The sequence below is a fragment of the Aquarana catesbeiana genome, linkage group LG13, assembly GCF_042186555.1.
Source record: "Aquarana catesbeiana isolate 2022-GZ linkage group LG13, ASM4218655v1, whole genome shotgun sequence".
In the NCBI taxonomy this organism is placed as follows: domain Eukaryota; kingdom Metazoa; phylum Chordata; class Amphibia; order Anura; family Ranidae; genus Aquarana; species Aquarana catesbeiana.
This window is the reverse complement of record NC_133336.1, coordinates 232150171-232166520: the sequence shown is the minus strand read 5'-3', so window position 1 is coordinate 232166520 and position 16350 is coordinate 232150171. Positions and strand designations below refer to the sequence as shown.

General features: G+C 42.4%; 1 protein-coding gene across 2 annotated transcripts in view; it reads right to left on the bottom strand.

Annotated features, from left to right (window-relative positions):
* Positions 1-16350, bottom strand: part of LOC141116943 (high affinity immunoglobulin epsilon receptor subunit alpha-like) — a 57986-nt gene that overhangs the window by 3709 nt on the left and 37927 nt on the right. For both annotated transcript variants that reach the window (XM_073609459.1, XM_073609458.1), the window contains exons 2-3: positions 11252-11272; positions 4768-5034 (exon numbers count right to left, since the gene is read on the bottom strand). In XM_073609459.1, the coding sequence (XP_073465560.1) occupies positions 4768-5034; positions 11252-11272 (288 nt within the window). The remainder of the gene's footprint in view (positions 1-4767; positions 5035-11251; positions 11273-16350) is intronic.

Sequence of the window (16350 nt, the reverse complement as noted above, 5' to 3'; positions counted from 1 at the left end):
CCCTCTGAGGTCACGTGACCACGGCGCCGGGGAGGTCATGTGACCATGGTGCTGTCTGCTCAGCCCCTCCTGCTGTAGCTCTTGGATCGGGGAAAGCGAGTAGCCAGAGGTCACGTGACCATCCAGAACAGATCTGAGTTATTTAGAGGCATTATTTTATACAAGTATGTACACGGTGTGGGATGGCCTGATAAAACAGAGGGGCTGGCAGTAATATTTATATGAGTTTACAACGCCTTTAGTCCTACTGAGGAAGCCTTTAGCGGTGTAACACATATAATCAGCACATTTGATGTCACCACTGGGAGGTGTGGAGACCCTACTTTTTTGGTAGAGAAAAGTACAGGTGATACTCGAAAAATTTGAATATTGTGAAACTAATATATGAGATAGACTCATTACATGCAAAGCAAGATAGTTCAAGCCACGATTTGTCATAATTGTAATGATTATGGCTTACAGCTCATGAAAACCCGAAATCCACAATCTCAGAAAATTAGAATATTGTGAAAAGGTGCAATATTCTAGGCTCAAAGTGTTCCACTTTAATCAGCTAATTAAGCCATAACACCTGCAAAGGGTTCCTGAGCCTTTAAATTGTCTCTCAGTCTGGTTCAGTAGGAATCACAATCATGGGAAAGACTGCTGACCTGACAGTAGTGCAGAAATCCACCATTGACACCCTCCATAAGGAGGGAAAGCCTCAAAAGGTAATTGCAAAACAAGTTGGATGTTCCCAAAGTCCTGCATCAAAGCACATTAATAGAAAGTTATGTGGAAGGGAAAAGTGTAGAAGAAAAAGGTGCACAAGCAGCAGGGACGACCGCAGCCTGGAGAGGATTGTCAGGAAAAGGCCATTCAAAAGTGTTGGGAACTTTCACAAGGAGTGGACTGAGGCTGGAGTCAGTGCATCAAGAGCCACCACACACAGACGGATCCTGGACATGGACTTCAAATGTCACATTCCTCTTGTCAAGCCACTCCTGAACAACAAACAACGTCAGAAGCGACTTACCTGGGCTAAAGAAAAACGGACCTGGTCTGTTGCTCAGTGGTCCAAAGTCCTCTTTACTGATGAAAGAAAATTTTGCATCTCATTTGGAAACCAAGGACCCAGAGTATGGAGGAAGAATGGAGAGGCACACACTGCAAGATTCTTGAAGTCCAGTGTGAAGTTTCCACAGTCTGTGTTGATTTGGGGAGCCATGTCATCTGCTGGTGTTGGTCCGCTGTGCTTCATTAAGTCCAGGGTCAACGGAGCCGTCTACCAGGAGATTTTGGAGCACTTCATGCTTCCTTCTGCAGACGAGCTCTATGGGGATGCTGACTTCATTTTCCAGCAGGACTTGGCACCTGCCCACACTGCCAAAAGCACCAAAATCTGGTTCAATGACCGTGGGATTACTGTGCTTGATTGGCCAGCAAACTCGCCTGACCTGAACCCCATAGAGATTCTGTGGGGCATTGCCAAGAGAAAGATGGGAGACATGAGACCGAACCATGCAGAAGAGCTGAAGGCCGCTATTGAAGCATCCTGGTCTTCCATAAGACCTCAGCAGTGCCACAGGCTGATAGCTTCCATGCCACTTTGCATTAAGGCCTACTGAGTACATATGCATGATTATACTTTTCAGAGGTCCGATATTGTTCTATGTACAATTCTTGTTTTATTGATTGCATGTAATATTCTAATTTTCTGAGATTGTGGATTTGGGGTTTTCATGAGCTGTAAGCCATAATTATCACAATTTATGGCTTGAACTATCTTGCTTTGCATGTAATGAGTCTATCTCATATATTAGTTTCACCTTTTAAGTTGCATTAGTGAAATAAATGAACTTTTGCACGATATTCTAATTTTTCGAGTATCACCTGTATAGAATAACAGATGGGCATTGCAGTGCCATGCAGGATAATACAAAGTACAGAGATGTAACTCCAGTGCGTAATAGTAATCTAATAATCCCATTATAGAACTGTAACAATAAAATGAAAAGTGGTAACATATAAAGTAGCAATATCATAACTTGTAGTAACAAAGATACTTCTGAAAGGAGGTATCAGTTTATGAACATAATCATGTAGGTGAAACAGTAGGCACCAAGAGTTTCCTCGAAATAAAACTACAAAAACTTGCAAACCAAAATCACATGAAAACAAAAGGAAACACAGAGAATGAAACAGAAGAAAGAAAAGAGAAGGGAAAAAGAAGAGGGAGTCAGAGGGAAAGGAAGTACTCTGAGAAAGAAGAAAAATCTAGGTTAAAAAAAGAGACAAAGAAAGGGAGGAGGAGCCCAGAGACCTTGACAAGCTGGTGGTCTGAGAGAGAGGAACGTGGAGATATGTTGCCCAAGGTTCCCAGGTACGCTCAAAGAGGGTCTGATGATCAATACTTGCAACTTTTTCATGAATCATAATCCACAACATTTTATATTTCAACGTTCTGAATGACACTAAATGACACTTCCATGCTCCTGCTATGGTGATCTTAGCAGCTAGTAGAACAAAGTAAACCAAACCTTTTAGTGGACAAGGCCACTCATGTGGGAACTCATTAAGCAACGTTAAACTGGGCTGTTGGTCAATAGACAACCCAGTCAGCTTCCAGAGCATCGAAAACACCCTGTTCCAGAAATACCTACGTTGAGGCAGGGCTGGTGTAAGGATTTTTGACACCCTAGACAAAACCTAATTTTGACTACACCCCCCTCTGCCCAGCCCATGTATACCTCACCTTTTTAATGAATCAAATGCAGCTTCACCAGCGCCCATCAAGTGCAGCCTCACCAGCGCACATCAATGCAACCTACCAGCACCCATCAAATGCAGCCTCACCAGTGCCCATCAAATGCAGCCTCACTAGTGCCAATCAAATTCAGCCTACCAACGCCCATCAATGCAGCCTCACCAGTGCCCATCAATAAATATTTGCTTGCTTCCATTCATTTGGGAGTCGGGACACAGACAAAGTCCTCCACTGCTGCTGCACCTCTGACACTATGTGCAAACGGAGCAGCGGCCGGAGGTCCCTCTCCAAAGCCAGCATGTATGATTGTTTCTGAACCAGGTTGAACAGCGACTTGTACACCATAGAAAAACCACCACGCATACACTGGTCTTTAGTACACCATTGTTCATAAGCTGTTACTGAGGGGGTAGGGGGGGGGGGTCTCCAGAGGGCCAGATAGAGCCTAAAAAGTGAAAAGAAGCTCCAGTCCATGTGTTGGTGCCTGTGATTGTTGCTGAGAGCCAGCTGGAGTATAGCTCTAGTGCGGCAAAAGTGCATTTGAACCTTGATTATTGATTAAGATCCAGTCTAGGAGGTGAGCGTATATGGTTCACTGGGTGTTATGCATGTGACATATGGGTGATCCGTCTAAGAGAAGAAGGCTGTGATATCTGGAATTCACTGGTGGTTGGCCACACATACATATTTAAACCCTTGCCTAATGGTCACTTTCACCTCCTTCCTGCCCAGACCAATTTTCAGTTTTCAGCGCTGTTGCACTTTGAATGACAATTGCGCGGTCATGCAACACTTTACCCAAACTAAATTTTTTTTTTTTTAGACAGACAGAGCTTTCTTCTGTTGGTATTTAATCACCACTGGGGTTTTTACTTTTTTCTAAACAAATGAAAAAAGTTCAACAATTTTGAAAAAAAACCCCAACTTTTCCATAGTTTGTTATAAAATTTTGCAAACAGGTAATTTTTCTCCTTCACTGATGTGCACTGATGAGGGTGCACTAATGGGCACTAATGGGAATTGATGGGCACTGATAGGCTGCACTGATGGGCACTAATGGGAATTGATGGGCACTGATAGGCTGCACTGATGGGCACTAATGAGGCTGCACTGATGAGCACTGATAGGCGGAACTGATAGGCAGCACTGATAGGCACTAATGGGAATTGATGGGCACTGATAGGCTGCACTGATGGGCACTGATGAGGCTACACTGATGGGCACTGATAGGCTGCACTGAAAGGCACTAATGGGAATTGATGGGCACTGATGAGACTGCACTGTTGGGCACTGATAGGCTGCACTGATGGGCACTAATGGGAATTAATGGGCACTGATAGGCTGCACTAATGGGCACTAATGAGGCTGCACTGATGAGCACTGATAGGCGGAACTGATAGGCAGCACTGATGGGCGCTGATAGATGGAACTGATAGGCAGCACTGATGGGCAGTGATAGGCGGCACTGATGGGCACTGACAGGTGGCACTGATGGGCACTGGTAGGCAACACTAATAGGTGGCACTGATGGGGAGGCACTGATGGACACTGATTGGCAGCACTGGTAGGCACTGATTGGCAGCACTAGTGGGCAAACTTTGGCAGCACTGGTAGGCACTGGTGGGCCTGCACCGATAATCAGGACACTAATAATCAGCATGAGGAAAGGAGTGCCGATCACTGGCTTCTGTTTACCTCCATGATGTGGTAAAGAGCTGCTGATTGGCTCTTTACCTCAATCTGTGATCAGCAGTGTCCATAGGACACTGTAATCACAGAGCTCGCCGCCCGCCCCTAGCAACAGGTGCGCTCACGGGATGCCATCATATGACAGCGTCCCAGAACTAGACGACCGCGCTGTAGCCATCATTCGGCTATAGCACCGTCGACAAGTGGTTAAGGACATTTTTTTGTTTTGTTTCACCATTTGGAACTCATTTATTTAAGAGACACTGTTTTAGTTGTGCTGCATCATTATTTGTATCATACAATTTATTGTCAAATTAGTAAAAAAAACTCACCTTGGGGTATTACACAGAGTTGTACAGGAACACTATGCGTGCCTCCTTTATATGAACACTCATAGGAGCCGCTATCTGCAACTATGGCAGTAAATTCTTTCTTCTCTCCATAAATGTGAAACTTCCCATCTTTATACCAAATGTAATCATTCTTTGTATATTTTCCTGATTTTGGTGAGCCCACCATACATGACAGGGTCACTTTATCTCCGCTATATACCGGGTTCCAGTTAGGGTCTAGTGTCACTATGGGTCTTTCTGAAGCATCTACAACACAGTACAATGTAAATTGTCGGTTTAAACTCCATACAAAATAAACAAGATTTAAAAAATTACTATCCGATATAAATGTAACATTGAAATGACAGTTTTTGTTAATTTTCAGTTTGGAGCTCTACCGAGAAGTAATTGTTTTCTGTCACTAGATGTGCTCAGTCTGATAGCCAGCATCATTCAACCCATGTCCTCTGAGCCCAGGTCATCCTGGACCCCCCCCCATCCTGTGACTGGACATTGAAAGGAGGAGCAGCACAGCGATAATCACACCTCTCTCTCATCCAACCAGTGCATGAACTGAGTGGCTCATTGTGCTGTCTCTTCCTCTCACACTCCAGGCTTGCTGAACAGGGATTGTCAGAGGCTGATGCCAGGTCACATTTAAACCTGACTTCTAGGTATGAATTCAATTGCATAGTCGCATTGGTTCACCAATGTAAGTGTGCATATCACATATCCGAAGGATGATTGGGGGAACCAACAACCACTAAAGTAGTAGGCACTACCGCAGTGATCACCACTTCACTATATTGCCAAAAAGTATTGGGACACCTGCCTTTACACGCACATGAACATCCCAGTCTTAGTCCGTAGGGTTCAATATTGAGTTGGCCCACCCTTTACAGCTGTAACAGCTTCAACTCTTCTGGGAAGGCTGTCCACAAGGTTTAGGAGTGTGTCTATGGGAATGTTTGACCATTCTTCCAGAAGTGCATTTGTGAGGCCAGGCACTGATGTTGGACTAGAAGGCCTGGCTCACATTCTCTGCTCTAATTCATCCCAAAGGTGTTCTATCAGTTTGAGATCAAGACTCTGTGCAGGGCAGTCAAGTTCCTCCACCCTAAACTCACTCATCCACACTATATTGCCAAACGTATTGGGCTACCCCTCCAAATCATTTGGTGGAGGGGGGATTATGGTGTGGGGTTGTTTTTCAGGGATTGGGCTTGGCCTCTTAGTTCCAGTGAAGGGAACTCTTAAGGTGTCAGCATACCAAGACATTTTGGACAGTTTCATGCTCCCAACTTTGTGGGAACAGTTTGGTGATGGCCCCTTCCTGTTCCAACATGACTGCTCACCAGTGCACAAAGCAAGGTTCAAAAAGAAATGGATGGGGGAGTTTGGGGTGGAGGAACTTGACTGGCCTCCACAGAGTCCTGACCTCAACCCGATAGAACACCTTTGGGGTGAATTAGAGCAGAGACTGTGAGCCAGGCCTTCTCATCCACATCAGTGCCTGACCTCACAAATGCTCTTCTGGAAGAATGGTCAAACGTTCCCATAGACACACTCCTAAACCTTGTGGACAGCCTTCCCAGAAGAGTTGAAGCTGTTATAGCTGCAAAGGGTGGGCCAACTCAATATTGAACCCTACGAACGAAGTTTGGGATTCCATTAAAGTTCATGTGTGTGTAAAGGCAGGCGGCCCAAAACTTTTGACAATATAATGTATTTTGATAGTGTGTAATCCACCAGAGTAATCCGAGCCAAAACTATTGAATTATATTTATTATATATGTATTGACAACTGCTACATTTTATTTGCATCATGCATCCAGGCACCCCTGCAAGACAAGCACAGCCAGGTTCTAGACTATCTACAAACTTGTATGTATAGTGAGTGATGCTGTGCTGTTGTGAAATCGAAATGTCCAATATAACACAAGATGATGCGAATGATGATATAAACAAACAATACTAAAAATGTGCACTTGGTGGCACTGAAACCAAACTTGCAAATATAAAATCTTCAATCACAATAAGGTATATAGCAAATAGTGTCCAATAGCATATATAACAAGCCAAAGTGGTGGATCAATCAGTGCTCGCTAACATCAACGTAACACTGAAAGGTGAAGTGAGAATGTGACACATGAACAGTTTCTGAAAAATCTTGAGATGAGGTATCAAACATATAGTGCATAATGAATATAAACAGGTCTTCATTCCATGCTGTGACACCTCTCTGTGAAGTGGCCTCTCACCTTACTGCTGTAAGGTAACAGCATAGGAAAGCCAATGATTCCAATATCCTCTGGGGGTCTTTACATGGATGACTGATGACTTTTAAAATCTCAGTTTCCTTTCTGGGTTGCACGTTTTGAGTTACAGAGGAGGTCTAGGGCTACAATTATTGCTCTCACTCCACCAATCGCGGCGATACCTCACATGAAGCTTGATACCTCACGTGTAGCACCGTTTTCATATGCGGGCGCTACTCACAAATGCGTTTGCTTCTGCACGCGAGCTCGGTGAGCTTTTATTTTTTTATTTTACACTGTTTTTAAAAAAAATAAAAATTGTGTTACTTCTATTCCTATTACAAGGAATGTAAACATCCCTTGTAATAGAAAAAAAGCATGACAGGTCCTCTTAAATATGAGATCTGGGGTCAAAAAGACCTCAGATCTCATATTTAGACTAAAATGATTTAAAAAAATGGCCCTTTAAGAGCTATGGGCGGAAGTGACGTTTTGACTTTGCTTCTGCCCTGCAATGTCATGGAGATGGGTGGGGGCCATTTCCCCTCACTCATCTCCATGCACAGCCACAGAGAGGACCAGATCACCTCCGCCGCAGTGGGAGGGGGGCCCTCTCCCGCCGCCGATAAAAGTGATCTTGCAGTGAATCTGCTGCAGAGACCACTTTTATCTTGTAGTGGACCACCGACCAAACACGAGGCTACCGGGGTTATGGCAGCTAGCTGCTGCCATAACAACGATATCTGTCCTCAAAGTAAGGACGTATATCGGTGTGCGGCGGTCCAGAAGTGGTTAAATAACATGTTGGGTTTCTTGATTTACACCAATTTAGTTATATGCAGAGCACAGGTGCCACCTACTGTTCTTTTTCTGGTATAGCTTTAGCTGTTTTGTATTCCTTACATATTGTAATTTATTAGAATGTGTTAATAAAGTTGTTAGGAACCAGTGCATTCTTGGAGAATTTTCTAGAGGAAGTGAGTCAGTCACCATTTTAAGAATCTTCAGCAAGACAGTGAGGCATATTTTCTTCAATCTCTCGCCATCACCCCTCAGCGAGCTTAAAAATTAGTTCTTGTTTTTTCATTCTGTGTTATAGAGCATTGTTTCTTTATTATATGCAAAATTGATGTTTATTTTATCAATTTGTAGTTTCACCTGGCTTGTTCTAATAAATTTAAGATAAAAAAAAATATGGTATCTGAAGTTTTATGAGGCAAGAAGCCTCTGTCCTAGAGACAGAACAAATTATTTTATTGGACACTATTTGCTATATACCTTATTGTGATTAATTTGAACATTGTATATTTGCACGTTTGGTTTCACTGCCACCTAGTGCACATTTTTAGTATTTTTTTTTATATTATCATTCACATCATCTTGTGTTATATTGGACATCTAAATTTCACAACAGCGCAGCATCACTCACTATACATATGCATTTATTGGTTAAGGATTCACCTATCGGTGTTTGCAGCAGTTGTTTTGGTTTATTCCTTTTTTTAGTTTTCTTCACTGCCAGTGGTAGTATGGGAGTACTCTTCAAAAGTTTTGCATCTAGAAACTTGTGCTATGGAACCCGGTCAGGGACCCACCTCAGCCCATGATTGGACAATAAATAGGCATCAGCACTCTGATGAGGCCATCTCTGCACCGTCCATTCTGGTAAGCGTAGCAACCGTGTAGCACTGTTCTAAAGAAGAGAGCTATCATTACTTTATAGTGGGGTCTTCAAATTATGGCCCAGGGGCCAAATAAAGCCCTCTACAGGATTGCATCTGACCTGCAGCTAGTGTCAAGTTCCAAGCATATGTTTTCTTTCCCCAAGACAGTCAGTAATGCCCTGTACACACGGGCGGACTTTTCGTCATTAAAGGTCCGAGGGTCTTTCCGACGATCTTTCCGACGGACTTCCAATGGACTTTCGAACGAACGGACTTGCCTACACACGATCACACCAAAGTCCGACGGATTCGTACGTGATGACGTATGACCGGACTTAAATAAGGAAGTTGATAGCCAGTAGCCAATAGCTGCCCTAGTGTCGGTTTTCATCCGTTGGATTAGCATACAGACGAACAGATTTTTCGACTGGACTCGAGTCCATCAGAAAGATTTGAAACGTTTCAAATCTAAAGTCCGTCTGATTTTCGACCAAAAGAGTCCGCTGCAGGTCCGATGAAGCCCACACATGGTCGGATTGTCAGACAGATTCATCCCGTCGGACCAGTCCGGTTGAAAAGTCCGCCCGTGTGTACACGGCATTACTAGAACTGCTGGTATAATAGAAACCAATGACATGTTTGTCCCAGCACTAGGATGGAACTTCGTCTGTCCATACCGGTGCCAGCTCCAGTCCTGCTGCTACAGTGACTACAGCCAAACTGTAATCAAGGTAAGGGCAGACCACTGATAGGGACTCCTTAGGTGGATTCTGATGTAGAGGATGACTCCTATGGTGGACTCTAATGTAAAGGGAACTCTGATGTATAAGGGGACTCCTATAGTGGGCACTGAAGGAGGTCTCTGATGTATGGGAGACTCTGATGGGGACTCTGATGTATGGGAGGACTACAAAGGTGGACTCTGATGTAAGAGGGCACTACTAAGGTGTTCTCTGAGGTAAGGGGGCTCTGATGTTAGGGGGGAATTTGATGTAAGGGGGGGCTTCTAAGATGGACCCTGTTGTATGGGGAACTCTGATGTAAGTGGGAACTACTAAGGTGTACCCTGATATAAAGGGGATTCTGATGGGGACTCCTAAGGTAGATATTTGATGTAGGGTGGACTCCAGTGGTGCCCGCTTCTTTAGGGGTGCAGAGGCAACACCTCCCCTAATCCATGCGCCTGGCCCCTTATCTGCATGCAGGGCGCCGGACCCATGGATTTCAATGGATTTTTTTTTTAGCACATGATTAGAGCCTGAGGCTCTAATTGGCTCCAAGAGCACTGCACCCACCTAGTTGTGTGACATTAGCAAATTAATATTTTATATGTTTCTCCTCCCAGCCAATCAGGAAGTGGGTCCTGAGACCCTGTTGGCCGGGAGAACCTAATACCCATTTGGCCGTGAGTCCTAAGTCCTGATTGGCTGGGAGGAGAATCGACCGCCAGGACTCGGGAGAAGATGCAGGTGGGGGAGCCGGGACCTGGATGAGGTAATTGCGGAGCAAAACGATGATTGATTGAGCGAGCGACAGGGGGGGTCGATGGCGATCAAACCATTGAGCGCCGGGGGTGGGGGGTGGTTGGCTGGCTGGGGTGGGTTAGCTGGATGGGGGCTGTGCTGCCACTAGTGGACTCCCCCCAAGGTGGCCCCTAATGTAAGGCAGAATGTGATGTAAGGTGGACTCTGATGTAAGGGGGGGGACTCCTGAAGTGCACCCTAATGTAAGGGGAACTCTGATGGGGATCTTGATGTAATAAGGACTCTGATGTAAGGCTGTGATCGGATCTTGATGTAAGGGGAACTATTAAATTGTCTCTGACATAAAGGGAGACTCTGATGGGGACCTTGATGTAAGGGGGAACTTGTGATGTACCATGTGGCCCACTTAGTGAAATGTTTGGAGATCCATATTTTAGAGCATTGCCCCTTCAACTTGCATTCTAATTGCTGCTGTACAGAAAGTTACAGGAGGATGATATCAATGCAGATAAGCTGCTAATTCTAGTTGTATTTAAATACATTTTAATTTTGGAGAACTCTAGATGGAATAAAAAAAAAAAAAAAGAGGGAATTAGCGAATAGATATAACTTACATTTATTTGCTAATTCCCTCTAGCGCTCTTTGAAATCGAACATTGTATCTCTCAGAAAGACATACCTATGCTCCTCAGCTACATCTAGTGGCCATAATGTGGTATTTTACTTTTGCCCATAAAAAATATAATTCATTCAGAAGAGAAAATAGATGAAAGGACATGAAAGGACATTTGTTTTTGCACAGAACGAATGTATAAAAAGAATAACTGGATGAACAGTTATGCAAATTCTTTTATAAATAGATCTCACAGTATCTCAAAGTCTGCATAGATACCTTCCAATACAGCACACATGGCAATCTATAATATATAAATCAACTATTTGTGAGAAGATTGCAATGTATATAAAGTAACAATGAAGAATTAGTTAGTAGTTACATATCACAACGTTCGCTCACGTAAACTACCCTTTCAGATGCTAAACCAGTTTGCTTATTTTTGGATTCTTTCCGTTTACTGACCTGCATTCTTCACTGCCAGAACTGAAAGAGAAAAGAAGAGAAAAGAAGAGACATAAAATACATATAAAATTGCTTTGAAGAGTTACATAATGATGAACCAACACAATACTTTAACTATAGGACCCAGTCTTTTTCTGACATTTGTTGTTTACAAGTAAAAATCAATATTTTTTTGCTAGAAAATTACTTAGAACCCCCAAACATTATATGTATTTTATTATTAGAGACCCTAGAGAATAAAATGGCGGTTGTCGAAAATTTTTATGTCACATTTTTTGCACAGCAATTTTTAAAATGCAATTTTTTGGGGAAAAACTACACTATTATGAATTAAAAAAAAAACATTATATATATATAGATATATCTATATATATAGATATAGATATATCTATATCTATATATATAGATAGATATAGATATATCTATCTATATATATATATATACACAATTTTTTTTTTATAAAATGAAAGATAATGTTCTTCCAAGTAAATAGATACCTAATATGCCACGCTTTAAAATTGTGCACGCTCGTGGAATGGCGCCAAGCTATAGCTATACTTAAAAATTTCCATAGGCAACGCTTTAAAAAGAGTTAGAGAAGGAGGTCTGGTGCTAGAATTATTCCTCTCCCTCTGATGTTTGTGGCGATACCTCGCATGTGTGATGCAAACATCATTTACATACAGTTGTGCTCATAAGTTTACAGATTTTTATGATTTCCTGGCCATTTTTCAGAGAATATGAATGATAACACAAAAACTTTTCTTTCACTCATGGTTAGTGTTTGGCTGAAGCCATTTACTATCAATCAACTGTGTTTACTCTTTTTACATCATAATCACAACAGAAAAATGACCCTGATCAAAAGTTTACATAACCCAGTTCTTAATACCGTGTATTGCCCCCTTTAACATCAATGACAGCTTGAAGTCTTTTGTGGTATTTGTGGTTGAGGCTCTTTATCTTCTCAGATGGTAAAGCTGCCCATTCCTCTTGGCAAAAGCCTCCAGTTCCTGTAAATTCTTGGGCTGTCTTGCATGAACGGCATGTTTGAGATCTCCCCAGAGTGGCTCAATGATATTGAGGTCAGGAGACTGAGATGACCACTCCAGAACCTTCACTTTAATCTGCTGTAACCAATGACGGGTCGACTTGGCCTTGTGTTTTGGATCATTGTCATGTTGGAATGTCCAAGTACGTCCCATGTGCAGCTTCCTGGCTGATGAATGCAAATGTTCCTCCAGTATTTTTTGATAACATACTGCATTCATCTTGCCATCAATTTTGACCAAATTTCCTGTGCCTTTGTAGCTCAAACATCCCCAAAAACATCAGCGATCCACCTTCGTGTTTCACAGTAGGAATGGTGTACCTTTCATCATAGGCCTTGTTGACTCCTCTCCAAATGTAGCGTTTATGGTTGTGGCCAAAAAGCTCAATTTTGATCTCATCAGTCCAAATGACTTTGTGCCAGAAGGTTTGAGGCTTGTCTCTGTGCTGTTTGGCCTATTGTAAGTGGGATACTTTGTGGCATTTGCATAGTAATGGCTTTCTTCTGGCAACTCGACTATGCAGCCCATCTTTCTTCAAGTGCCTCCTTATTGTGCATCTTGAAACAGCCACACCAAATGTTTTCAGATAGTTCTGTATTTCACCTGAAGTTATTTGTGGGTTTTTCTTTGCATCTTGAACAATTTTAATGACAGTTGTGGCTGAAATTTTAGTTGGTCTACCTGACCGTGGTTTGGTTTCTTTCAACAGAACCCCTCATTTTCTACTTCTTGATTAGAGTTTGAACACTGCTGATTGCCATTCTCAGTTCCTTGGATATCTTTTTATATCCCTTTCCTGTTTTATACAGTTCAACTACCTTTTCCTGCAGATCCTTTGACAATTCTTTTGCCTTCCCCATGACTCATAATCCAGAAACGACAGTGCAGCACTGGATGAAAGATGCAAGGGTCTGTCAGGAGTCCAGAAACTCATTGACCTTTTATACACACACACTAATTATAAGCAAACAGATCACAAGTGAGGATGGTTACCTTTATTAGCCATTCAAACCCCTTTGTGTCAACTTGTGTGCATGTTACCAGGCCAAAATTACCAGGGTATGTAAACTTTTGATCAGGGTCATTTGGGTAGTTTCTGTTGTGATTATGATTTAAAAAGAGTAAACACAGTTGATTGATAATAAATGGCTTCAGACAAACACTAACCATGAGTGAAAGAAAAGTTTTTGTGTTATCATTAATATTCTTTGAAAAATGGGCAAGAAATCGTAAATTCTGCCAGATTATGTAAACTTATGAGCACAACTGTATGGGGGCATGACCTACATATGCGTTCACTACTGAATGCGAGAATTGGGCGACGGGGGCGCTTTAAAAAAAAAAATTATTTTTTTTCATTTTTATTACATTTTTTATATTTTTACACTGTCCCTTGTAAAAAAAAAAAAAAAAAATCTTCCTTAAAAACGAAAGATCATTAATGTGGTTAAAGGCGAAGGACAGGCCTACCATGATGTGCCCGAGCCTGTCTTTCTCCCTAAATTTGTGGGACAGACTGTCTACAGCACATGGGTTTGGTTCCCAACACTCCCCCTTGGCTCCTCTACTCGGGAATACCCTGTTCACTCCGGGTCTTCAACCCCGGAACTTCTCGTGGTGGACCAATAAAGGTTTAATGCGCATTGCAGATTTTTGTGACCACAGAGGTGCCCTATCGAAATCAACTCTACAGGAGAAATACGAATTTCCAAATTCAGAACTTTTCCGCTTTACCCAGATAAGACATTTTTTAGCGACATTGAATCGCACCTTTGATATCACCACATTCACCCCAATGGAAAACCTCTGTAAGAATTTCGATAGGCACACTGGTCATATTTCACAGATATATAATATGTTGACTTCATCTACCTCAAAACTGTATTATATGCACAAATGGGATCAGGACTTAGATACGGATTTAGATATGGAAATATGGAATAAGATAATATTGAATGCATCTAAGTCGCTAGTTAATACCTCCCTGATAGAGGCAAACTATAAAGTAATGATGCGATGGTATATGGTCCCAGAGAGGATAGCAACTTTCGTTCCGGGGGCGTCCCCCCGGTGCTTCAGAGGATGTAATGTAAATGGCACCTTTTTCCACACTTGGTGGACGTGCCCCAAAGTGAGGAGATTCTGGATACGTACGTACAACCTAATATATTCCCTCACACAAGTGAATCTAATCAAGTCACCTCTGCACGCGCTGTTGGGACGCCCAGTGGAAGGGACTTCAAAGGCAATGCGCAGACTAATCACATTTATATTTGTGGCGGCCAGAATTTCAATAGCTAAGTCCTGGAAGTCTCCCACAGTCCCCTTTTACCTACTAAAAGCCAAACTATCATGGATAATGGTAAACGAACGCCTTACGGCAATCCTGAAGGATAAGATGACCGGATTCAACAAAACATGGGATCCTTGGATAAAATACCTCACCAACACGTAGGTTGCCGAATGATTGCGACACCTGCGGTGGGGCAGGAGCGTATCCCCTACCACCTTTCCCCTCCCCCCCCCCCCCCAACTCCCTCCCTGGTCTGTCCTTCCTCCTTTCACTTCTCTTTTCTTTCTCTCTTCCCAGGTTCTCGATGACACTATCATGCATTAACGGGTTGATGAATAGTTTGTGCTCGGCAAATATAGTAATGTAAAATGCTTAGATGTCGGGTAGCACACAGGTTACAACAACACAATAAGCTAATGATTGAGTCCATTACAGTGCTAAAATCCTCACATTGGTGAAGTACATGGACACTTGTATTCCCCCGGTCTGGTTCGGGAGCTTTACTGATAATGAATAAAAGATAGATGCCAATAAATGGATATAGCGTGGAGGGGACTGCACCCTCGCCTAGCCACAGCAAGCTCCCAGGGGGGTGGCGGGTGGGGGAATGCAGCGCCATCTGCACAAGGAATGAACTCCATGAACCAGGCCGGGAGGAGGTAACTTTAAGTTTAAAACTAACCTGAAAGAGGTTACTCTCCCCCATAATTTTGTCCCCCCCCCTTCCCCCCTCCATTTTCCCTCCCCCCCCCCTGTTTTTAAATTTTTTTTTCTTTTTTTTTTCTTCTCTTTTATTTACTTTATTTTATTTTATTTTATTTTATGTTCCATACCTCTCACCACAGTAAATGACATCTGTAACAATATGTTAAAATAATGTTCTTGGTTGTTTACTTTATTTTCTGTAAACTTGAAAAACTGAATAAACACCATTGTTTAAAAAAAAAAAAACGAAAGATCAAAAACTTTTTTTAAATCTTTTGCTTTAGGAAAAAAAAAAACATGTTTGCACGGCCTGGGAACCGGACGTGATGTCCTCCAGTCCTCCAAGGGCATAGAGATGAGCGGTGGCCATCTTGCCATCACTTATCTCTATGGGAAAAGAATGCCGACACTGGATAGGTCCCAGGCTCCGGAAATGTAAGCCTGGGAACCACCAGGAAGTTGAAAGACAGCCACCTGAGAGAAAAGAAAATACTGGGTTATGGCATCTAGTTGCAGCCATAATCCCGATATTTAACGTCAAAGTCATGACGTATATTACCAGTTAGGTGGTCGACAAGTGTGGAAGGGTTAGACATCCTGTTGGGTTTTTTTTTTGCTGTCTGTGTCCCCTTTAGGGAGCTTCACCCCTCTATTTGTCCAGTTGACCATAGCCTCTAAGAAAAGAATTGATGGGAAATACAAAATGTTAGAGTTATCACAATAGCAGGAGGTGATTGTAGATCTTCCCATGAGAAAACCTGTTTGGTATGGATTTTGGGGGGACCTCATATAGTTTTTTTTGTAAATTTTGGCATGGGGTTCCTCTTAAAATCTATACCAGACCTGAAGGGCCTGGTGTGGATTGGAGGCGGGAAAGGGGAGACTAGAAGTTGTGAATCCTCTACTTATTATAAAGGTTTATCTAAAAAAATTACACTATCATCAAAAAGTTATTTTATTTTAGTAATTAAATTCAAAAAGCGAAACTAACATATTTTATATACTGTAGATGTGTTACATACAAAGTGATATATTTCAACCATTTCTTT